The following is a 25,366-nucleotide window of genomic DNA, read 5'->3' on the forward strand; positions in this document are numbered from 1 at the left end:
GTATACATGGTGTTTTGGCTATTCATATTTTTGTATTTTCAATGAAACCTGGACATCTGGAGTTAAGTTACTGGTGGTATTTCTTGGCAAGGAAATCATATCTCTTTTTAGTTGAGTGGGTATTTGAAGGTCTGTTTCCAGTTACTCTAACTATATGAGCCTTAGATTTCTATCTTTGTGCAATTCTTTGTTGATGTGCAAATGGGGTTTTAGAAGTAGCCATGGCTCAGCACAGGCTATGTGAGATTTCAGAACCCAGGAGAAGATCATCTGTGGTATTATAGAATTCTCAATCGATCTTCAAGAGTATGGGGATGGGTGCTTAGAAATTTTTCTCAGGCAATCAGTGCAGTTGGTATTGCAGACAATGAGTTTGTTGTCTACTTGTACAAAAAAGGTAGACAAGGTTGCCCAGAAAATCAGTATTGAACACATGGTCTTCATGTCGATCATGGGAGTACACAGAATTGCTAGTGTGAATATCATGTCCTTTGCTGGAAAGGGGAAATATTCTTATTGTAGTTATATGTAGAGTTGGCAAAGCTAGTTTAGTGTCAACCTAGAGAAGGAGCCAAGTATGTTCAATAACTATGTGTTGAGTTGTTGGCATAAATCTAGGCTCTAGGCTGTCTGACTAAATACAGGAGAGGTAGATGGGATTAGCAGCATGTGGTGGGGTCCCTACATTAAGGTATGTAGGAAGGGGCATGCTTTTGTAGGCCAGGAAACATTGTCTTCTAGCAAGTTGCATGATTGGGTGGACTTCTGGAGAGGGACCATCCTCAGTTATAGAAGATGGGTTTGTTGTGTGTGAAAATCTTATTTACACCTAAGAAAAAAAGGATCATGTGGCTGGGCAGTGGTGGCACATGCCTTTAGTCTCTGTAATCAGGAGGCAGAGTCAGGCAGATCTCTGTGAGCTCAAGGCCAGTGTTGTCTACAAAGTAAGTTCCAGGGTATGACAATTCAAACTATACAGAGAAACCCTGTCTTGAATAAAAAGTGAGAAAGAATCATGTGTGTAAAGTAGGAATGAATGAGTGTACTTGGCTAGGTATATGTGAGATGGGTTGACGAGTCTAGGCTCCGTGGCTAGGGATGGAAACAGGGTTGTTCTTTGGGGTTGGAGAGGGCTGATGGAAAAACTGAGGCTTCCTACCTAAAGTGAGTATGTTAAAGGGGACTCAGGAAGGGAAATGTGTTCTTTAGGAAGGTCACAGTGGTTTCAGATAGCTTTTACTCTATATTGTAAGGCCACATGGACAGCGATGTAACTGCCCACAGTGAACTGGGTCCTCCCCTCATCAATCATCAATCATGATAATACCTCAAAGTCTTGGCAACAAAAGAATCTCATTTGAGAAGTAGCTGAGATCCCTCTTCCCATGTGACTCTGGATTTTTGTCAAGTTGACAATAAATATTAAATTGTATAGCATTTGTTCACAAAATTATTTCAAACATTCTAGTGTTTCTCCTTTTCAGTACTCTGATATGTTTGACAAAGTTACTTCTTGTGCACATTTAGTGCCAGATATGTTTCTTTTTAGGTAATTCTTTTCATGTTATGACTTTCACCAGTTTCTCTCATATAGCACAGTAATTTCACCGTTTCTTAAGTTTTCATCCTTTGACTTTATCATACATATATTTAATCTCATGGCATCTTTGGAGCAATTATATGATGTTTACTTTCATTTGAATTTACATTGCATAACAGTGTATGTATTATCTGCAGCTAAGTCAACCCTAGGATTTCAAATAAATGTCTGCCTCAGTTAATTCTTTTACAAGGAAAGGTCAGACTCCTTTGGAATTATAAGTCTTCTAGGTACACTTCATCCAGTGACTGGTGGAAGCAGAGGCAAACACCCGCAGGTAAACACTGAACTGAACCCATGGAACTAAGTGACGGAGAGAGATGAGCGATGAGCAAATGGGCAAAGAATGGGCTGGCAAAGCCAGCAGAAACATCTGCTCTGAACAAGGGGGAGCTCTTGGACCCCAGACTGACAGCTGGGAGGCCAACATGTAACTGATCCAGACCTATGCAGCCCTGAGCAGTGGATCAGTGTTTATCCCTGGCATACAAACAGACATTGTGTGTCCATAACACAAAGAGGGATGCTCTCTCAGCCTGGACTCTTAGGGGAGTGCCTGGACCTTGCCCTGAGTGACATGAAAGACTCTGTATATCCCCTATATCGAAGGAAGTGGGGATAGGGTGGGAGGCTGGGAAGGATGGTGGGGGGATGCAGGAGGAGGGAAGGTAGAGGTAACTGGGATTGGCATGCAAAGCAAGCTTTTAAAATTAAAGTAGTAAAAAAGAGAAGGAAAAATGTGTTATAAAATGTTAGTGGACCAAAGGACAATATATAAAATACATTATAAAGACTGATAATGCAGATGTTATTAATAGGCATGTAAACCTTTTACATGTCCAGATATGAATGCTGAACAAGTAAGAAAAGTTATCATACTCACCCTAGTTAGTTTTGAATCCATGAAAACATTTCATCATAGAAAATACAATAATTTATTTTACCACTTTTAGAAAAGACATTTACCTTTTTTATGAAAGATATTTACCACACACACACACACAGACACACACACACACACTGAAGAATGTGATTATAACAGTGAAATTTAAGATTAACTATGTAGAACACTTTCTTTTTTTACAATGAAGTATTTATCATATTAAATCAATATCAAATACAACCAACATACATTTAAATTTTCCTAATGATGCTATTTATCAGACCACAAGACTTTAAAATATTGTCCACATTTTTGACGGAAATGGTATGTGCATATCCTTTATTCGTGGAAAGCACATCAAGAAAAACAAAATGCTATTGTGTCCATTCCAAATCCAAAGGTTTAATGAAACAAAACTTTTGAGTATTCTAATAAACATGGTACCAAATAGGCCCTTTATTACACAATTTAAATAACTGCTACCATGAAATTCCTTTAAGTGTGCATATCTGTGCTATATAATATCATAAATTTTTATTCCATGAGGATCTTTGGGTTCTAATTTTTTTATTTTTACTGTTTTTTATTTAAATGAGAAACAAGCTTTTTTTACATGTCAATCCCAGTACCCTCTCACTCCCCTCCTACCCAGCTCCCCAACAACTCCCTATCCCATCCCCTTTCTGCTCCCCAGGGAGGCTGAGGCCTTCAAAGGGGGATATTCAAAGTCTGTCATATCATTTGCAAAAGGGCCTAGACACCCTCCCCTGTATGTCTAGGCTGAGAAAGTAACCCTCTGAATGTCTTTTAGTAGGTAACTAGCAAACTTTTACCTTTTATGGAAGTAATGTTATGTGGATAAATCTTAATATCTAAATTTGTTCTATACCGTGAAACTCAGTTAAGAGAGATACTTTATTATTTACTCTATAATCCCATGTTAACAACAACATTCCAGTGTCCATTTCAGTTTTGGTATTTGTTTGAGGAAGGGACTGCAATGATAGGATAAATTTTTTAAGATACAATTAATAAACAATTAACTTTTTATCTTTCAGCTTTGGAATGCATATTGAGATCTGAAGTTTCCATGCTTAGTTATTTTGGAGTCTCTTGAAATTGTCCTGTGCTCTCAGATTTAACATCTAACAGACATTGTAAACTAGACAACTAGAAGAGATATAGTCAACATATCAAGCATATTTAAGAGCTGGTAATTCCATAGTTCATCACACTACCTAGCTCTAGCTAAACCTGTGCTTACCAGCAACAAGGAGTCAAGTGTTGCAGACAGCATCACTTTTATGTTACGGAGATAAAGAAAAAGTGACTTGAGTCTATGGGAAATGCTGTAACTGATTTTTCCTGTGAATATATTTGAAGATGAGTACATTTGAAGAGTGTCCTGCGCCAGTTACAGTCGAAATTGTGAGCTCTGTCTTACTTACTGAGGACACAGATGGGCAAATCATTCTTAGCCTTCAGAATGAAGCTGGTGAAATGGAAAACCCTACTGAACCTCCAAATAAGAAGCCTTGTTTGGCAGAGGGCAATGAAACATATTTCATTTCAACTGTTACATTCCCACTACAAGAAATGGAGCAGAGATTTGAGTTGGTCACAACCACAGCCACAGAGGGGGTAGATGCAGAGATTACTGAAAGAAATACGATGCAGTTACATATTATACAGAATGACAATTCAGATAAAGGATTTCCCTTGGCAAATAAGGACAGGACAATCATTAACAGAGCATGGTTCACAGGTAAAGAAGTTAAAGAGAATCTAACCAAACAGGGACATACATGGAAGCAGGGGACGTGGTCCAAGGAAGAAACAGCTATTTTGATGAACAACATTGAACGTTACATGCAGGAACATGGAGTAGAGAATGCTGCAGAAATCATTTTTAAGATGTCAAAAGGTAAACGTAAAGATTTCTACAGATCTATATCATTGGGTCTGAATCGGCCTTTGTTTTCAATTTATAGAAGAGTAGTCCGAATGTATGATGACAGAAACCATGTGGGAAAGTACTCCCCTGAAGAAATTGAGAAGCTCAAGGAGCTCTGGCAGGAGCATGGCAATGACTGGATAAAAATAGGTGCCGCCATGGGGAGAAGTCCATCTTCTGTGAAAGACCGGTGCCGACTGATGAAACATCCTTTCAAGGCGGGAAAATGGACTGAAGAAGAAGAAAAAGTTCTTGTAGATGCAGTGCATGAACTAACATGCACTGAGATGGGTGAGAAAGTCACACAGGGTGTGTCCTGGGCAGCTGTGGCTCAACGAGTAGGTACTCGCTCAGAAAAGCAATGTCGTACTAAATGGCTCAACTACCTGAACTGGAAACAGGCTGGAGGAATTGAGTGGTCCAGGAAAGATGAAGTCACTCTCATCCACAGACTAGCAGAGCTTGATGTAGCTGATGAAAATGAAATTCCCTGGGATGATTTAGCTGAAGGATGGCAAAGTGTTCGCTCACCACAATGGCTGCGTAGTAAATGGTGGACCATCAAAAGGCAAATTACAAACCATAAGGACGTTGCCTTCCCAGTTCTAGTACAATGTCTTCAACAAGTATATGAGAGCCAAAATGCCAGCCACATGTTTTGGAAGAATAAATCAGAATCTGAAGTGTCATATAGCAACCCTCATTTCAGTGTTCAACAAATTCCCTCCATAGTCAATACATCAATCTATGCAGTCCCTGTGACAGGATTGCAAATTATACTAGAGCTCATCCCTGGCTCCTCAACAGATTACCTTGCAACTACTGTTAACACTGAAACAATAACCCTGCCCAGTGAACAACAATAGATATTTGATATTCTTCCTACTTTATGTTTCATCCCCTCACCTTGCATCTTCTTTCCTCAAACAAGCTCAACTCAAAACCTTTTCATAACTCTGACCACCATTCCCACACTAAGCCTGACTCCTCCTGTACCTTCTTGTCCTATCCCATCACATTTCCTCTTTTATACCCTGAACATCTATTGAACACTCTAATAAATGACATATGGAGTGTTATATACCAAGAATCACTAAAGTAGTTGAGGAAACTAAAATTTCTTTTTTCACATTCCAAGAAGAATTGACAGTCAATAATGACATTTATATATTCATGGACTTTCAAATGCATTCAAGCAGACAATTTCCCTGACAGAATTCTTCAACTAACTCTGCAGACATCATTTAATGATACTCATGTTTCTTAATTCAGATACCCAAACAGTATAGAACAAATGAACTATTCTGTGATTACAGCAGAAGAATTCCGTGAGACCAGCTCTAAGAACAAGAAATTTACTCTAATTTTTCCAGTGCTCGAGTGACTGAGGATTGTAGTCACTCACCATAGCAGACCAAGAGCTTTACACAAGTGATAACAAGTGTGTCCCTTCACTACCTGGTTTTATCAAGGCATGGGGTTTTATAGGCACTGAACCTGTCTTGCCTTTCACAAAACTAATAAGCTCCATAATCCAGAAACAGCAAAAATCACATACCATTGGATCCTCTTTGGGCAATCCTGTTTCTATAGACTTAAATGATATTGGACATGCTAAAATATTACTACCTTATTTTTATAAACAAGCAAAATGCCAGAGAAGTGTTATTGTATCTGAAGAGGAACATGAGCAATGTCCAAGAGACTTTACTTTCCAGCTACATTGGGTTATCTATAAACATAAAGACTATATGTTTTACTATTTTCAATACATCTGAGATCCATTTTATGACATCTTGTAAATAATGAATGATGAAAAGTTTAATTGCACATATTCCTGTGTTGAATGTCACCAAGTGGGAATTTTTTCACCTCATCTACTGGAAAGTGTTCGAGTCACCAAAAGTTAACTGCAGTAATATTCATGTCTATACTTCAGCAATGGTATTTGATCAAGTATCCACGAGGTTTGATTACTTTTCAAACAAATTGTAACTGTTCAGTGCTTATGGGTTATGAATATAGGGAAGAGACTTTGCACTTTACTTTGTGGCAGTGATTGTGTGGCTCTGCAAGCAGCTAGAGTAGATTTAGTCAGAAAAAGCTAGAAAGTGAGTAAAGAAAATTGATAATTTTGTTTTTCTTCAATGGAGAATGAATTGGTAACCAAACCCATTAGTAGGCAAGATGTTTTCACCTCTCATCTGATACGACTTATTAATTACGGTTAGCATACTGTAGTGAAACTAAATGGGAAAAGACACACATTGCTTTTAACTGATGACCTGGACCTTTTATTACATGCTGTTCTTTCTATGCCAAATACAAATAGAAGGAAGCTTTTATCTTGCCTGTGAGAGAGCTTGTACTGTACCCTCATCAGGCAATGTGCTTCATGAATGGCAATTTTAATGACAAAATTTACATCTATAATAAGAGAAGCAGACCAATGATCATTCCCAATAGTTATGCCTAAACAGATTTATAGTTTCTCACTGACAAGATTGCTATCAAAATCCACTGAAAATATAGTTACGTTATTTCATTGTGTTGATATAATTACAAGCATAATTAATTATTTCACATTAAAAGAACAAAAGCATAAGAAATGTTGGTTTATTAAGGAACTATTTATGAATGTTCAGGTAAAGAATAAAACTATCTGCCCTACAATAAAAAAAGTTTAAGGTAATTTTTTTCTGTGCTTGCTGAAAATTTCTTTCTGCATAAAGGTATATTTAGAACAAACGTCTGGAATTTTTTTAGAGTAAGTCAAATATGGTGATCTTTCACAAGTCAAACAAAAGTCTAAATCAGCACTGAATTTGCATCAAGATACCTATAACTCATTGAGACAGTATTTGAGGAAGGTAAAGCAAATAGAAAAGCCTCCTTCCCTATACTCCACAAGCAATGTATTGATTCTGAAAACCATTGTTACATACTATAGAATAACTTAGAGTAGGACTTGCATGCCCTGATCTCAACAAAATCATTGCTTTAGAGTACTAAAAATAATCATTTCAGCCATGTGTGTTCCTAAAACTTTTCTGATAACTTTGTATCCTCTCTGAAGCAAATGTAAGTTTCTTTATTCCATCCTTATGTCTATATCCTTCTCCTTTCTCTCTCTATATATACATATATACACATTGTACATATTGTTAGTGTGTATGTTATAGAATGAATGCAGGTTAATGTGACTGGAACAGGGTTCTAAATGTTTATGAATTGATGCAAACAATGTCTATACTGATAGGTAATGAGCCAGACTAGCGTCAGAAGGAGTAGCTGGTAGAAACTTTTGGTGTCAGGTTTCAGAGTAATGCTGCAAACTCCTGTGTGATAAGACTGAGCAATGTCCAGATATGTTAAAGTAGCAAGTTGGGTACTGTAGGAGGAAGTCAAGTGACGTAGTTCCGCCTACGTACGTATACGTCTTTACGTCCAGCCGTATACATCTTTAGTCCTGCCTAAAGTGGGTGTGGTTAGCGGTGTGGTAAACCGCCCTTTTATTACCTCATCTGTATGCGCCTCTACTAAGTCACATGTTTAATGGCGGCATAGACTTAGTAAGTCACATGTTTAATGGCGGCATCAGACTTCCTCCTACAATTCCCCTTTTAGTCTAAAAAAGGACAACTAACTTGTGTCCATGAACAAAATGTATCAAACATCTATTCTATCTAAACCTAAACGTATCTTAAAGAAACACCCAAATATGAACACCTCCTTCCAGGGTACATTAATACATAGGAAGTGATCTGACTGGGGAAATGCCCCGACCTTGATTTACACACAGGTTTCAGATGCTAGACTCTGGTAAACCCATGGCATGTCCATCACTTAATGGGATCCAGGATTGGGAGTTATACCCTTTCCTCAATCTGTGGTGTTCAGTGTGTGTTTTTTTTTTGGTTTTAAATCTTTTTTTTTTATTTTATTTTCCAGTTTAAATTTAGATAAGAAACAAGGTTGCTTCACAAGTCAGTTCCAGGTCCCTCTCCCATTCCCTCCCTTCCTCCCGTGCCCTCCCCCCCGTTATCCCCTCATTTCTCCAGGGAGGGTGAGGCCCTCCATGGGGTGTGCATAGTGTATCATTTCATATAGGGCAGGGCCTAGACCCTTCCCCAAGAGTTCAGGGTGAGAGTGCACCTCACATTGTTCTATGGGAGTCCAAAGTCTGTGTGTATATTTGGGATGGGTACTGATCTGCTGCCCAAGGCTCAGTAGATTCCCTAGGCCTCTTCACTGACACCCAGATTCAGGGGGTCTTGATCAGTCCCATGCTGGCTTCCCAGGCTAATGCCTGGGATTCAAGAGTTAACCTTTGTCTGGTCAGCTGTTTCTGGGGGTTAAACCAGCCCAGTCTTAATCCCTTTGATCAACAGTCCTCCCTCTCTGTTACTGGCTTTCTTGAGTTCAGCTCAGTACTTAACCAAGGGAGTCTGCCTCTTCTTAGAAAAGCCACTAAATGAAGTTTCTGTTTCCCAGACTCTCTGGCCATAGGATTGTAGGCTGGCACTCCCCAGATCTATGTCTAAATCCATATATGAGAGAGTACATGCCATGTTTCTCTTTTTGTGACTGGGTTACCTCACTCAGGATGGTTTCTTCTAGTGTCATCCATTTGCCTGCGAATCTCATGATTCCATTATTTGTTTCTGCTGAATAGTACTCCATTGTGTAGCCGTACCACATTTTCTCTATCCACTCTTCAGGTGAGGGACATCTAGGTTGCTTCCACGTTTTGGCAATTACAAATAAAGCTGCTATGAACATAGTGGAACAGACATCTTTGTTGTATGAATGGGCATCTTTTGGATATATGCCTAAGAGTGGAGTTGCTGGGTCTTGTGGTAGGTTTATTCCCATTTTTCTGAGGAATCTCCACACTGATTTCCAAAGTGGCTGAACCAGTTGGCACTCCCACCAGCAATGGAGGAGTATCCCCCTTTCACCACATCCTCTCCAGCATAAATTGTCATTGGTGTTTTTGATTTTAGCCATTCTGACAGGGGTGAGATGGTATCTGAGAGTTGTTTTGATTTGCATTTCCCGGATGGCTAAGGATGTTGAGCACTTTCTCAAGTGCCTCTCAGCCATTTTAGACTCCTCTATTTAGTTCTGCAGCCCACTTTTTAATAGGGTCCTTTGGTGTTTTGGAGACTTGCTTCTTGAGTTCTTTGTAAATTTTGGAGATCAACCCTCTGTCAGATGTGGGATTAGTGAATATTTTTTCCCATTCTGTGGGCTGCCTTTTTGTCTTGCTGACTGTGTCCTTTGCCTTACAGAAGCTTCTCAGTTTCAGTAGGTCCCATTTATTAATTGTTGATCTCACTGTCTGTGCTACTGGTGTTATGTTCAGGAAGCTGTCTCCTGTACCAATTCATTCAAGGGTACCACCCAATTTCTCTTCTAAGAGGTTCAGTGTGGCTGGATTTATGTTGAGGTCTTTGATCCATTTGGACTTAAGTTTTGTGCATGGCGATAGACATGGATCGATCTGCATTCTTCTACATGCCAGTCTCCAATTATGCCAGCACCATTTGTTGAAGATGCTTTCTTTATTCCATTGTATATTTTTAGCTTCTTTGTCAAAGATCAGATGTTCGTACGTGTGTGGGTTAATACCCGGATTTTCAATTCGATTCCATTGGTCTACCTGTCTATTTCTGTGCCAATACCAAGCTGTTTTCAGGACCATAGCTCTATAATAGAGCTTGAGGTCAGGGATGGTGATGCCTCCGGACGTTGCCTTGTTGAACAGGGTTGCTTTGGCTATCCTAGGTCTTTTGTTTTTCCATACAAAATTGATTATTGTTCTTTCAAGGTCTGTGAAGAACTGTGCTGGGATTTTAATGGGGATTGCATTGAATCTGTAGATTGCTTTTGGCAGGATTGCCATTTTTACTACATTGATCCTACCTATCCAAGAGCATGGGAGATCTTTCCATTTTCTGAGGGCTTCTTTAATTTCTTTCTTTAAAGATTCAAAGTTCTTACGATACAGGACTTTCACTTGTTTGGTTAGCATTACCCCAAGGTATTTTATGTTGTTTGTGGCAATTGTAAAGGGTGATGTTTCTCTGATTTCTCTTTCAGCCCTTTTATCATCTGTATCTATTAGGGCTACTGATTTTCTTGAGTTGATCTTGTAGCCTGCCACTTTGCTGAAGGTGTTAATCAGCTGTAAGAGTTCCCTGGTAGAGTTCTTTGGGTCATTGATGTAAACTATCATATCGTCTGCAAACAGTGAAAGTTTGACCTCTTCCTTCCCAATTTGTATCCCCTTGATCCCCCTTTGTTGTCGTATGGCAATAGCTAGAACTTCAAGTACCATGTTGAAAAGGTATGGAGAGAGTGGACAGCCTTGTTTTGTTCCTGATTTTAGAGGAATTGCGTTGAGTTTCTGTCCATTTAGTTTGATGTTGGCTGTTGGTTTACTGTATATAGCTTTTATTATGTTTAAGTATGTCCCTGTTATCCCAGATCTCTCCAAGACCTTTATCATGAAGGGGTGTTGGATTTTGTCAAAGGCTTTTTCAGCATCTAGTGAGATGATCATGTGATTTTTGTTTTTCAGCTTGTTTATATGGTGGATTACGTTGATGGATTTTCGTATGTTGAAACATCTCTGCATTCCTGGGATGAAACCTACTTGATCGTGGTGAATGATTGTTTTGATGTGTTCTTGGATCCGATTTGCCAGTATTTTATTGAGTATTTTTGCCTCAATGTTCATGAGGGATATTGGTCTGAAGTTCTCTTTCTTAGTTGTATCTTTGTGTGGCTTGGGGATCAAGGTTATTGAAGCCTCATAGAAAGAGTTTGGCAAAGACCCTTCTGCTTCTATTGTGTGGAACACTTTGAGAAGAATTGGTATAAGCTGTTCTTTGAATTTCTGGTAGAATTCTGCACTGAGGCCATCTGGACCTGGGCTTTTTTTGGTTGGGAGACTTTTGATGACAGCTTCTATTTCCATAGGGGTTATAGGTCTATTTAAATTGCTTATCTGTTCTTGATTTAGTTTTGGCAATTGATAGCTGTCCAGGAAGTCATCCATTTCCTTTAAATTTTCGAATTTTGTGGAGTACAGGTTTTCAAAGTATGACCTAATGATTCTCTGGATTTCCTCAGAGTCTGTTGTTATGTCCCCCTTTTCATTTCTAATTTTGGTAATTTGCATGTTCACTCTCTGCTGTTTGGTAAGTTTGGACAAAGGTTTGTCTATCTTGTTGATTTTCTCAAAGAACCAAGTCTTCGTTGCGTTGGTTCTTTGTATTGTTTTCCTGGTTTCTACTTTATTGATTTCAGCCCTCAATTTGATTATTTCCTGGCATCTACTCCTCCTGGGGGAGTGTGCTTCTTTGTGTTCTAGAGCTTTCAGCTGTGATGTTAATTCTCTGGTATAACTGTTCTCCTGTTTCTTCATGTGAGCATTTAGCGCTATGAACTTCCCCCGTAGCACTGCTTTCAAAGTGTCCCATAGGTTTGGGTATGTTGTGTCTTAATTCTCATTGAATTCGAGGAAGTCTTTAATTTCTTTTTTTATTTCCTCTTTGACCCAGGGATGGTGCAGTTGAGCATTATTCAATTTCCATGAGTTTGTAGGTTTTCTGCAATTTGTGTTGTTGTTGAATTCTAATTTTAAAGCATGGTGGTCTGATAAGATGCATGGAGTTATTCCAATTTTTTTGTAGCTGCTGAGGTTTGATATGTTGCCAAGTATGTGGTCGATTTTTGAGAAGGTTCCATGTGGTGGTGAGAAGAAGGTATATTCTTTTTTATGTGGATGAAATGTTCTATAGATATCTGTTAATCCCAGTTGGGTCATTACTTCTATTAGCCCTTTTGCTTCTTTGTTGAGTTTCTGTTTGGTATTCCTGTCTAGTGGTGAGAGTGGTGTGTTGAAATCTCCCACTATAACTGTGTGGGGCTTTAGATGAGATTTAAGTTCTAATAATGTTTCTTTAACGAATGTGGATGCCTTTGTATTTGGGGCATAGATGTTCAGGATAGACACTTCATCTTGGTGGGTTTCACCTGTGATGAGTATGTAATGACCTCCTTCATCTCTTTTGATTGATTTTATTTTAAAGTGTAGTTTGCTAGGTATTAGGATTGCTACCCCGGCTTGTTTCTTGGGTCCATTCGATTGAAAAATTTTTTCCCAACCTTTAATTCTCAGGTAATGTCTGTCTTTAAGGGTGAGGTGTGTTTCCTGTATGCAGCAGAAAGAAGGGTTCTGTCTTCGAATCCAATCTGCAATTTTCTGTTTATCTGTTCGTCCGTTTGTTGCCTTTTATGAATTTTTTGGTTTGTTCTTTCTTCCATTTCTTGCATTTTTTGGTTTGTTTTTTGTTCCATTTCTCGCATTTTGTGTTTTGTTTCTTCTTCCATTTCTTGCATTTTTTGGTTTGTTTCTTCTTCCATTTTTTTCATTTTTTGCTTTGTTTTTTCTACCATTTCTTGCATTTTTTGCTTTGTTTCTTCTTCCATTTCCTGCCTTTTTTGGTATGATTCTTCTTCTAATTCTTGCATTTTTTGCTTTGTTTTTTCTTCCATTTCTTGCATTTTTTGCTTCATCTCTTCTTCCATTTTCTGCCTTTTTTGGTTTGTTTTTTCTTCCAATTCTTGCATTTTTTGGATTGTTTTTTCTTCCATTTCTTTGAGGGATTTTCCAATATCCTCTTTTAGGGCCTCTATCATTTTCATGAAAGTGCTTTTAAGGTCGTTGTTTTCTGCTTCGTCCGCATTGGAATGTTGGGGTCTTGCTGGTGTGGAGTCTCTAGAATCTGGCGGTGTCATATTTGTTTTTCTGTTGCTGACTGTGTTTTTGTATTGTCTCTTTCCCATCTCTTCTTCTAGTGGGTGCAGAAAGAGCCCCTTACTGGTCTGGGGACCAGAGTTCCCTTTTGGTGGGTGCTAGCAAGTCCAATAATCTGGTGGTTCTTCTATTCCTTATCCGAATGCTGGTCCCATGGGTGGAGAAGAAGAATAGGAATCTGGGGCGCTTATCCTCTTACCTGGTCCCCTGGACCCTCTGCTGGGTCCTCTTGTACTTGATCCAGAACAGCTACTCCCCTGGTCTCCTTGGGTCCTCTGGTTTCCTGGTCTCGTTGGTGGGAGAGAAGACCTGGGGTCTGGGTGCTTGGCTCCCGCTGGGATTGGGAGCTCTGTGCAGGTCCCAGGCGATCTGCAGGCACTGGAACACAGGCCGGGAAGCCGGCCTGTTTACCTGATGCTGCTGGAATAACCGCCCTCAGTGTGTTCTTGAGACTAGATTCCTTGATACACTGCCAATATGCCCAAATACAACCAATTCAAGTCTCCTCAACATTCATATAAAGTGGCTCTCTTTCTAATCGTATGAATGAGTCATTAATCAGTCTGCTGAAAGGGTGTGGCATGAAAGAGGTTGTAGCTTCTGGGCTTCAGTCATAATTTCTTGTCAAACTGGAGTCAAACTTGATTGTAGAGCATAGACTCAGAGGGCACTGCACAGACTAAAAAGGCACTATTTTATATTATATGGAGTAACTTAGAGTGAGGAGTTGTATGATCTCAGCAAAATTACTGTCTACTTCAAGTATTAGCCTGTGGCCTATTGTGATATCTGTAACTAGATGTCTGTTGTGAATAAAAACAGAATCTTCTTTTGAAATTGATGACATCTGGAGGCTCAAGAATAGGAATCAGTTCTCTGCTAATTAGATAATTTAAAGATAGGAACGAAGTGTTGCTGGAAACCTTGGCAGAGACATTGTATTATACTAGAGAGATTAGGGTTACTTCATAAGGTTCCTAGTCTTACTAATAAAAATATAAAGGACTTTCAAGGACAGAAAACAGACTCACACAGAATTTGACGAGAATTTATTGGTGGCTTAAAAAAAATAATCCCAGAGCAGACAAGCTGTAAATCTCACAGAACTGAATTTATAGGAGGAGAAGGGATGAGATAAACTGGCATGGAGGTCAGTCACATAATGGCAGGCATTCAAAAGTTGACAAGGAGGGACTCATTAGAAAAACAGCACGGGTGTTCAGAGTTATGAAGCATAAAGGTTTTGTCCAACATCTAAATAAAAAAATAAAGGGGAGAAAATAAATTGCTATGATTCCAAGTAAGAACTCAGAAATGTAACAGACCCAAGCAAACCTTTTGGTGGCTCACAAGGACTTCCACTGAGGGCCCAGGAAGCTGGGGAGGAAAAGTTTATTGTCCTAAGGTAAACTCACCTTCCCAGGAGTGGTCTCCTAGTCTGGTCCAGGATTTTCTCCTTGTAGTAAACCTTAATGGGGAATACAAGGACATGTGTCTACACAGAGGAAGATTCCATTCTTTACAATACTAAAAAGTGTAACACATGTTCAACAGTGTGTTATATTTCACAAAATGTGCTAAAACTTCAAATCTTTAAGAGGGAAATAACATATCCTCACACTATGTATGCCATAGGCTTGTATATTGTGAAGTGATTCTTCTGTTCATAAAGAGGATATACTTCTTCATGCCTGGGCTCAAACCTGGTAAGATTCAGTGTATCTGCCCCTAAGGTTCTAACTGGCTCATGGGCTAAAAATAAACAGAAATTTCCCTGCTGCTTTGGGAGACAACGTTCAGAATACAAGCATACAAAATGTGTCCTATAGCCATATGTGTAATGTCAATACGTTAGGGCTCCTAAATGCACAGACAGAGTACCAGGCTTATGTTTTTGTAAAACAAACAAACCAAAAACCTAACAGTAATAAGGCTTTTTAACATGCTGTTACGCTAGTCTGTTTCTTTATACAATTTAAATCTAACTGTAGTTTCCATTAGAAAAGCTTTTACAACTTACATTCAGTAAAACTGTAGTTTCAGAACTTGTTATAATCAACACAACTATAGTGTAGAAGTTTGAAATACAGGCTAGAAATTTGGGTCAGTGATTGAGAACACTGGCTATTCTTCCAGAGGACACAAGCTGATTTCACAGAAATATTATGGTAGCTCACAACTGTCTCTAACTCCAGGTATAGGAGATCTGACACACTCTTCTGACTTCACCAGGCACCAGGAATACATAAGTTGCATAGACATACATGGAAGCAAAATACTCATGCACACATTTTTTAAAAGAAAGAATGTGTTCATTTTGACTCATTGTTTTAGCTGCCATATTTAGTTAATTGTGTTTCAGCTGGGATTCCTGAGACATTCAGTCTATAAATTTTAGCTGCATAAATTACAGATGTAATGTTTACTAGCTTATGATTCATCATATTTAAATTAACCTTAATTTAACAAAACTGTCACATATATGTATCCCTCACACTTTAGTGTGGGACTGTCTGTGGTCTATCCTAAGGCTTATCTTGCTTTTGTATCAAGAGAGCTTCTCTCTAATTGTTAAGATACAGTTCCTTCATTGTAGCATTAAAATATATACCAAACAGTTGCCCAGACCACAGCAGTGCAGTACCTTTCCCTCTCATAGATATCCACAGGAACTATACTAAGGACATTGTCTGTGCATCTCTAGCAAAGAGGTTTCCCAATATCATGATTTTTGACAGTTGTCAGATTTCTCAAATCATGTATTAGCTGCTTTTCATTACTGTGATAAAACATCATGTCTGGTTACTTAAGAAAGAATTAATCTTGGCTTATGGTTCCTGAAAGAGAGTCTGTAATGAGTGGAAAAGGCACGGCCACAAGCAACTATAGCTAGAACATGGCTGATCACAGCTTCACCCACAGCCATGAAGCTGAGATTGACCTGGAAGTGGAGAGACTATAAATGTTCAGTCTGCTCTCATTGACATACTTTCCTTTAGGAAGTCTGTGTTACCATCTCAAATAGTACTGCTAATGGGACCAAGTATTCCAGCACCTGACATTATGAGGGACATGCTTCACACAAGCCACAATACTTGGTAATGAGCTTATATCACAGTTGTGTTGGGACCAAACATCCTGCTCATCACCCATTTCTCTGTTTTCGGGCAGGGAATCAGAGACTGAAAACAGGATCCTACTGTGAACAACCTCCTTCCCCAGAGAGTTATAAGAAGGAACCCCAACTCTGACACTTGGGCCTAATTCTACTGCAGAACCATCGGCATGCAGTTGCCTCTGTCCATGACAACATTAAATGCATTTTGACATTAATTTTAAAGTTAATGTGTCCCCCCCCAAAAAAGAGGGTGGTTTAATTCAGCAGTCCCTTTCATTCTCCGATGTCTCCCCTCAGCTGTCATTTGCTTATGAGCAATCAAAAAATTCCAAACCAACACAATGCCATAAAGACAGTATCTGCACTCCCTGTCTATTTTTCATCTTTATGTGGCTTATTCTTTTTATAATACTTTCTCTCCATGACGGTCTATCCTCTGTTTTTATTTCTTAAACATATGCACATTTTAAACACACTGTAACGCATTTAGGGGTTTTCTCCATCTGAACCTGCTTAACTTCATACCTCTTAGCTTTTTCCTCTGCATGAGAAAAGTCCATTTATTTCTTGGTTTTTGGAGACAGGGTTTCTCTGTGTGACATACCTGGCTGTCCTGCGACTTGCTTTGTAGACCAGGCTAGCCTTGAACTCACAAAGATCCACCTGTATCTGCCTCCTGAGTACTGGCACTAAAGCTGTACAATACCACTGTCATCATGAGCAAAGTCTTAGACAACTAAACTACTGTTGGGTCTTCTACTGTGGCTTTGGCATCAGGCTCTGCCCCCGTCCTTGGGTCTGTGAGAGCCAAGCTTAAGCCTGCAAATCTGGTCCAGAGGTTTGCTGGGAACTGCCTTCCACTCCCCAGCTTCAGGAATTGGATATGCTGAACTGTGTCAGACATTTTTATTTAGTTTGCTGTTTGTATTTAGTGTGAAAAGACTGATCAAGTTGTCAGCTGTGTGAAAGAATTTTTTAAAGAATCGGTATCAATAAGATTTAATTTTAGTAATAGAAGATGGTTGGTCTAAGTCTTTAGGGGGCAAAGAAAGAAAGAGAAAGTTAACTATATTAGCAATGTATGCACTCAGTATGTACTCAGAGAAAAGCAGGAAGGGCTGCAGGGGGTGGGGGCAGGGAGGGCCTCATGATGGAAAAGGAAATGGAAGTCACATACACATACATGCATGCACAGATGTATATGCACTCATATGCACATATGTGTAAACAAATGTACACAAGTATGCACAACACACATATATACATGTATTGAAATACACCCACACACACAGAATAAATATTTAAATGCTGCATAAAGACTATTTTAGAAGGCATATTACTTGCAGACTTTGTTATTTTGTTTTTTAAAATGAGTTTGTATCTTGTAAACTGCTAAAGAAAAAGGAAAAAAAATATTAAAAGGATTTTGGGGAAAAAAAGAATCCATATCCATTTTTTTCTTTTCTTTTTGTAAAGTTTTCTCAAGCCTAATTTGGAAATCCAGGTACCACATTGGGCGGCAAAATGTACCAGGCTTATTCTTTTGGGTCACCAACCAGCTCCCACATCATGACCCAGAGCATGATCATTAATTGAATGCTTGGACTGCTTTAGGCATGTTTTTGGCTAGATCTTTTACCTTAAATTAACTTGTTTCTCTTTATCTACTTTTTGCCTCAAGGCTTATTACCTTTCCTACTTCTGTATATCTTACTGTCACTGCTTATCTGTCTGGCTAGCATCTGTCTAGCTTCTTGCCCAAGGCAAGACCTTACTTCTCCTTCTCTCCAGCCTGGATTTCTCCTATTTATTCTCTCTGCCTACCAGAACCACATGTCCTTTCTCTGCCCAGCCCTTGGCCATTGAGTTTTTATTAGTCAATTAAGGTACCTTATCCAGGCAAGATAAAACAGCTTTTCATAGTTAAACAATTGCAACATAAATAAAAGTAATACATGTTTACACAGTTAAAGTAATATTCTGAAGCATAAACAAATGAAACACATGTTTTCCCAGTTAAAATGATATTCCTTAAAACTTCTTGTCCCCAGCAATGTATCCTAACGTCCTTTCTGGACCTGCATTCCAAGACCTTTCATAATGGCAAAATGACATGGATGAGGCAACACAGAAACAGATTACAGTTTACAAACATCCTGTCTTTCTTTTGCTACTTTTTCTCTGGCAAGACTGTGAAGTTTAATGACACTTGTCAACTTTATACCAGGTAAAACTCAGTGTGAAGTCAGGTGCAGTCCCCTCCAACCTGGCTTAGATTCAGCTGAAGTTTTAGAGACATTCACTAGCATCTTAAATAATTGCTTGTGTTTCCTACTCTACTTTCGTGGCATAGAACTAATAAACATTTGTAGTCCCTGGGGTCTTTCCATACAGCTGCCCTAGCTATAACTGGGGTTACATTTTGTGTACATCAGCCTCTCCAAAAATTATTTTATCACCATTATGTTTTGTTAAAATATGGCAGCTTTCAGTCAGGTCACACAAAGATTCATAGAGCTTCAAACAGAGAAATAGAAACAATTACATGTTACTACTTGTTAGCATATAAATAATTTGTCTTTTGTAAGTTTTCTACCCTCTACTGGCCAGCTATATATATGTGCCTGTAGCATATAAATTTATTTCCCTTTACTGTTATTTCAAGACTGATAGTTACTCTTAAGCATAAATGTTTTATGAGCTTAACTTTAAAATATATAATTTTTATATTTCTGAAATGATTTGCTAAGTTAACCTTTTATTTGCCTGACTTTTGGATACAGAAATTTGAGTTACTGTGTTTTAGAAGGGACTGAGTTTTCTTTATGACTGTAGTCACAAAAGTTCTTTTCAAATTTAAAAATGAATCCACAGAGTCTCTTCTGGTCCTTTCCTGGTGCTTAAGGTGAGTGGGGGGGTCCTGCTCTGAGCTTCAACTCCCTACATCCCCAGGTCTGTCTCCCTGGGCATTTTCTGCAACTAGAGAGGACCTGTGCCTCCCAGAAGGATCACGCTGAGTCTGCCCACATATCAATCTTCAGTGTCTTCTGGTTCATTCCTGGTGCTTATGTCTTTAGTCTCAGCCCTGTGCCTGAGAGTGTCCCAGACTGACCTTCACCCATTGAAGTATTGGACCTGCTTAAACACACTGGAAAGGGTATTTAGACACAAGCACACTGGGAGAGGAAGAGACCCCATGAGCTCCCACTGAAAGAAAGGATGGGAAAGCAATATAAAAACAGACCCAACAACAGAAGAACCAGTGTGACACCACCAGAGTCTAGAAACTCCACACCAGCAAGACCTGAATATATCAACACAGATGAAAGAGAAAATAATGACCTTCAAAACAACCTCCTGGAAGTGATAGAGGCCCTCAAATAGGATATGAAAAAATCCCTTAGCAGGAAACCAGCAGAACCAGGGAGACCAGCGGAACAGCTGTTCTGGCGAGACTAGGCAAGTGACCAGCTGTTCTGCACCCACTAGAAGAAGAGATGGGAAAGAGACAATACAAAAACACACTCAGCAACAGAAAAACAAATATTACACCACCAGATTCTAGAGACTCAACACCAGCAAGACTCCAACATTCCAATGCAAATGAAGCAGAAGAGAATGATCTTAAAACCACTTTCATGAAAATGATAGAGGCCCTAAAAGAGGATATAGGCAAATCCCAAAGAAATGGAAGAAAAAACAAACCAAAAAAATGCAAGAAATGGAAGAGAAAACAAACCAAAAAGGTAGGAAATAGAAGGAAAGCAAAAAATGCAAGAAATAGAAGAAAAAACAAAGCAAAAAATGAAAGAAATGGAAGAAGAAAAAAACAAAAAAAGGCAGGAAATGGAAGAAAAAACAAACCAAAAAATACAAGAACTGGAAGAAAAAGCAAACGAAAAAATGCAAGAAATGGGAAAAAAGCAAACAAATATGCAAGAAATGGAAGAAAGAACAAACCAAAAAATTCATAAAAGACAACAAATGTACGCAAAGATAAACTGAAAATTTCAAGAAACAATGCAAACAGTGCAAGGGTTGAAAACTGAAATAGAGACAATTAAAATAAACACAATCTGAAGAAAGGCTGGAAATAGAAAAGCTGAGAAAATGGTCAGGTACTACCGATTCAAGCATTACCAACAGAATACAAGAGATGGAAGAGAATCTCAGGTGCTGAAGATATACTAGGAGAAATGGATTCATCAACCAAAGAAAATTGTAAGTCCAACAATTCCTTAACACAAAACATCCAGGAAATATGGAACACCATGAAAAGACCAAACCTAAGAATAATGGGTATAGAAGGAGAAGAAAACCACCTCAAAGGGGCAGAAAACATATTCAACAAATCATAGAAGAAAACTTTCACAACCTTAAAAATGACATGCCAATGAAGGTACAAGAAGCTTACAGAAGACCAAATAGAGTGGACCACAAAAAAGTCCCCTGACCACATGATAATCAAGACCACAAATATACAGAATAAATAAAGAATATTAAGAGAAACTAAGGAAAAAGGCCAAGTAACATATAAAGGCAATTGATGCAAAAACATTCAATAAAATACTGGCAAATCAGATCCAAGAACACATCAAGACAATCATTCACCACGATCAAATAGGTTTCATCTCAGGGATGCAGGGATGGTTCAACATATGAAAATCCATCAATGTAATCCACCATATAAACAAGGTGAAAAACAAAAATCACATGATCATCTCACTACATGCTGAAAAAGCCTTTGACAAAATCCAACAGCACTTCGTGATAAAGGTCTTGGAGAGATCTGGTATAACAGGAACATACTTAAACATAATAAAAGCTATATAAAGTAAACCAACACCAACATCAAACTAAATGGACAGAAACTCAATACAATTCCTCTAAAATCAGGAACAAATCAAGGCTGTCCACTCTCTCCATACCTTTTCAACATTGAACTTGAAGTTCTATCCAGAGACATATGACAACAAAAGGGGATCAACGGGATACAAATTGGGAAGGAAGAGGTCAAACTTTCACTGTTTGCAGATAATATGATAGTTTACATCAATGACCCAAAGAACTCTACCAGGAAACACTTACAGCTGATTAACACCTTAAGCAAAGTGGCAGGTTATAAGATCAATTCAAGAAAATCAGTAGCCCTACTATATATAGATGATAAAAGGGCTGAGAAAGAAATCAGAGAAACATCACCCTTTACAATTGACACAAACAACATAAAATAACTTGGGGTAACACTAAACAAACAAGTAAAAAACCTGTATCGCAAGAACTTTGAATCTTTAAAGAAAGAAATTAAAGAAGTCTTCAGAAAATGGAAAGATCTCCCATGCTCTTGGATAGGTAGGATGAATGTAGTAAAAATGGCAATCCTGCCAAAAGCAATCTACAGATTCAATGCAATCCCCATTAAAATACCAGCACAATTCTTCACAAACTTTGAAAGAACAATGATCAATTTTGCATGGAAAAACAAAAGACCCCGATAGTAAAAACAACCCTGTTCAACAAGGCAACATCCAGAGGCATCACCATCCCTGACTTCAAGCTCTATTAAAGAGCTATAGTCCTGAAAACAGCTTGGTATTGGCACAAAAATAGGCAAGTAGACCAATGGAATCGAATTGAAAACCCTGATATTAATCCACACATGTATGAACATCTGATCTTTGACAAAGAACCTAAAAATATACAATGCAATAAAGAAAGCATCTTCAACAAATGGTGCTGGCATAACTGGAGGCTGGCATGTAGAAGAATGTGGATCTATCCATGTTTATCACCATGCACAAAACTTAAATAATGGATCAAAGACCTCAACATAAATCCAGCCACACTGATCCTCTTAGAAGAGAAAGTGGGTGGTGCCCTTGAACGAATTGGTACAGGAGACAGCTTCCTGAACCTAACACCAGTAGCATAGACAGTGAGATCAACAATTAATAAATGTGACCTCCTGAAACTGAGAAGCTTCTGTAAGGCAAAGGATACAGTTAGCAAGACAAAAAGGCAGCCCACAGAATGGGAAAAAATATTCACTAACCCCACATCTGACAAAGGGTTGATCTCCAAAATTTACAAAGAACTCAAGAAACAAGTCTCCAAAACAACAAAGGATCCAACCAAAAGGTGGGGTATTAATTCGCCCATAGAAAGGCACAGGCTGACAGAATGGATTTGAAGACAGAAACCACCCTTCTGCTGCATACAAGAAACACACCTTGGCCCCACAGACAGACATTACCTAAGAGTTATGGGTTGGGAAAAAGTTTCCAATCAAATGGACACAAGAAACATGCAGGGGTAGCAATTCTAATATCTAACAAACTAGACTTTAAACTGGAATCAATCAAAAGAGATGAATGAGGTCATTTCATATTCATTACAGGAAAAATCCACCTTGATGAAGTATCTATTCTGAACATCTATGCCCCAAATACAAAGGCATCCACATTTGTAAAATAAGCATTACTAAAATAGAAACAACACATAAAACCTCACACACTAATAGAGGGAGACTTCAACACCCCACTGTCACCACTAGACAGGACTACAAGACAGAAACTTAACAATAAAACAAAGGAACTGAAAGACCCCGAATTTATAGAAATAAAATATAAGCTTAAACAGGGAGGGCACCCCACTAGAGAACTTGGGAAGTGAACAAAGGACCACATCCCAGGAACTGGCCAAACCACAGAATGGAATGTATATTTTAGAAACCTTAATTGCAGAAGGGCTGTAAACCCACAAAAGGCCAATTCCGGGCTGCTGACCACCTGTGAAGAATGACCAGGGCGTCAGAGATGGGCAAACAACATTCGTGGGAAACAAGGAGATGATAACCACCATTTACTTAGGGAGAGATGATTAACTCATACCAAGGTTTGAGGAATTTACAACGTGTAGGTCAGGAAGACATCTACTTCCCCTGGTCAGTAGTCACGTACCCCCCATCACAAGATAGGGACCCCTCCCAAAGGCTTGTGGTTTTTGTCTTTAAAAGCTGATTGTAACTGAACCTCGGGGCCAATCGGTCTAAAAGCTGACCGAGAGGCCCATCTGCAGATGCCTAATTAAAGCCTCTTGCGTGTTGCATCAATTGGTGCGTGGACTCTTGATTCTTGGGGTGACGAATCCAGCTTGGGGACCCCTCCTCAATTCGGGGTACCCCAACATTGGAGGTCCCACCGAGAATGTGTCCCCCAGACTCATCTCCACTGCCAATTGGAGGTAAGACTGAGCTCAAAATTTATGTTCTGTGTGTTCTCTCCTGTCTGAGTCTATTCTGGTGCGGGACCTGTATTTGTGCTCTGGGAGGCCTGTATTACCCGGGTTTCATTTTTGCGCCCCAGAGACCTGTATTGTGCCCTGGGACGAAAGTTCCAGGGACCTGTATTGTGCCCTGGGATGAAAGTTCCAGGGACCTGTATTGTGCCCCAGACAGAGGTGCCGGGGACCTGTATTTAAGCCTCAGACGAAAGTCGTGAGGACCTGAAGTGCCTACAGGACCTGTATTTCATGCCCGCACCAGAATCTCCTTTATAGCCACGGCCTGTCTGTTGTCTTTCGTACTGCTTGTCTTCATCTGTACCCATGGGACAATCTCTAACAACCCCCCTTAAGTTTGACTTTAGATCATTGGCCAGACGTCCTGGGCCGGGCCCACGATGAAGCGATGGAGGTCCGAAAGAAGAGATAGCGAACTTTCTGTTCTTCAGAATGGCCCACCTTTAACGTGGGCTGGCCTAGCGATGGTACCTTTAATATCACCATTATTTTGCAGGTTAAAGCTCGGGTTGTTCAACCAAAACCTCAAGGCCGTCCTGACCAGGTCCCTTACATCGTCACCTGGGAAAGTCTGAGCCGCAACCAACCCCCCCTCTACCAGGCTGCAACCACAGAAAGATGAAACAGAGGGAGGGAGCCGATAATCCTGGAACCTCCCCAGCTTTCCCACTCCGTTCGATGGGGGGAACTACCAATACTGGCCCTTCTCTGCTGATCTCTACAACTGGAAAACTCATAATCCTTCTTTCTCACAAGACCCCCAGGCCCTAACAGGTCTCATCGAGTCCATCCTCATGGGATGATTGCCAGCAGCTACTACAAACTCTCCTCACAACAGAGGAGAGGCAGAGAGTCCTCCTGGAAGCTAGAAAGAATGTCCTGGGGCGGGACAGGAGACCTACCCAGCTTCACAATGAGATAGAGGCTCACTTTCCCTTAACCCACCCGGAATGGGACTTTAACACACCACATAGTGGGGAGCTTCACCGTCTCTATTGCCAGACTCTGTTGGCGGGTCTCAAAGGGGCAGGGAGACACCCCACAAATTTGGGCAAGGTACATGCATTAACTCAAGGTAAGAAAGAAACCCCTGCCGGGTTTCTAGAGCACCTCATGGAAGCTTACAGAATGTATACTCCTTTTGACCCCCAGGCCCAGGAAATGGAAGCTGACATAATCATGTCATTCATCGGACAGTCAGCACCCGATATACGCACTAAGTTACAATGCCTTGAGGGGCTGCAGGGATATACCCTGCAGGACTTAATAAAGTAGGCTGAAAAGATTTTTAACAAAAGAGAGATGCAGGAAGAGAAGGAGGAGAGGCTATGTAAGTTGCAGGAGGAGAGACGGAGGACAAGAAAGATAGAAAGCGCAGTCAGGAATTAACAAAATTTTGGGAGACACAGGAAGAGAAGGAGGAGAGACTATGTAAGTTGCAGGAGGAGAAAGAGAGGACAAGAGAGATAGAAAGCTCAATCAGAAATTAACAAAAATTTTGGCCACCATAGTGCAGGAGTCTAAAAATAGGCCTAGACAGGCGAGAGACCTGGGAGACAAAGCAAGACAAAGCTAATGCAGTCGGGTACCCTTAAACCCTGTCATAGTCCATGGAATACTCCCTTCCTCCCTGTGAAGAAGCCAGACACAGGGGACTAGAGGCCAGTGCAGGACCTCCAGGA

At 39.7% G+C, this 25,366-nt stretch overlaps 1 protein-coding gene across 1 annotated transcript; it reads left to right on the forward strand.

The window, feature by feature from the left end:
- The first annotated feature begins 3,760 nt into the window (after positions 1-3,760).
- LOC121139848 (cyclin-D-binding Myb-like transcription factor 1) lies at positions 3,761-7,110 on the forward strand. The gene has a single exon (XM_040743859.1). It carries the CDS (start codon positions 3,867-3,869, stop codon positions 5,301-5,303), a length of 1,437 nt encoding a protein of 478 aa, XP_040599793.1. The 5' UTR covers positions 3,761-3,866; the 3' UTR covers positions 5,304-7,110.
- The last annotated feature ends 18,256 nt before the right edge of the window (positions 7,111-25,366 follow it).

The sequence above is a fragment of the Mesocricetus auratus genome, unplaced genomic scaffold (genome assembly GCF_017639785.1).
Source record: "Mesocricetus auratus isolate SY011 unplaced genomic scaffold, BCM_Maur_2.0 Super-Scaffold_100003, whole genome shotgun sequence".
NCBI lineage: Eukaryota > Metazoa > Chordata > Mammalia > Rodentia > Cricetidae > Mesocricetus > Mesocricetus auratus.

Bases quoted from the DNA above. Each gene is read 5' to 3' on its own strand.
- LOC121139848 (XM_040743859.1), top strand. From the start codon at position 3,867: ATGAGTACATTTGAAGAGTGTCCTGCGCCAGTTACAGTCGAAATTGTG.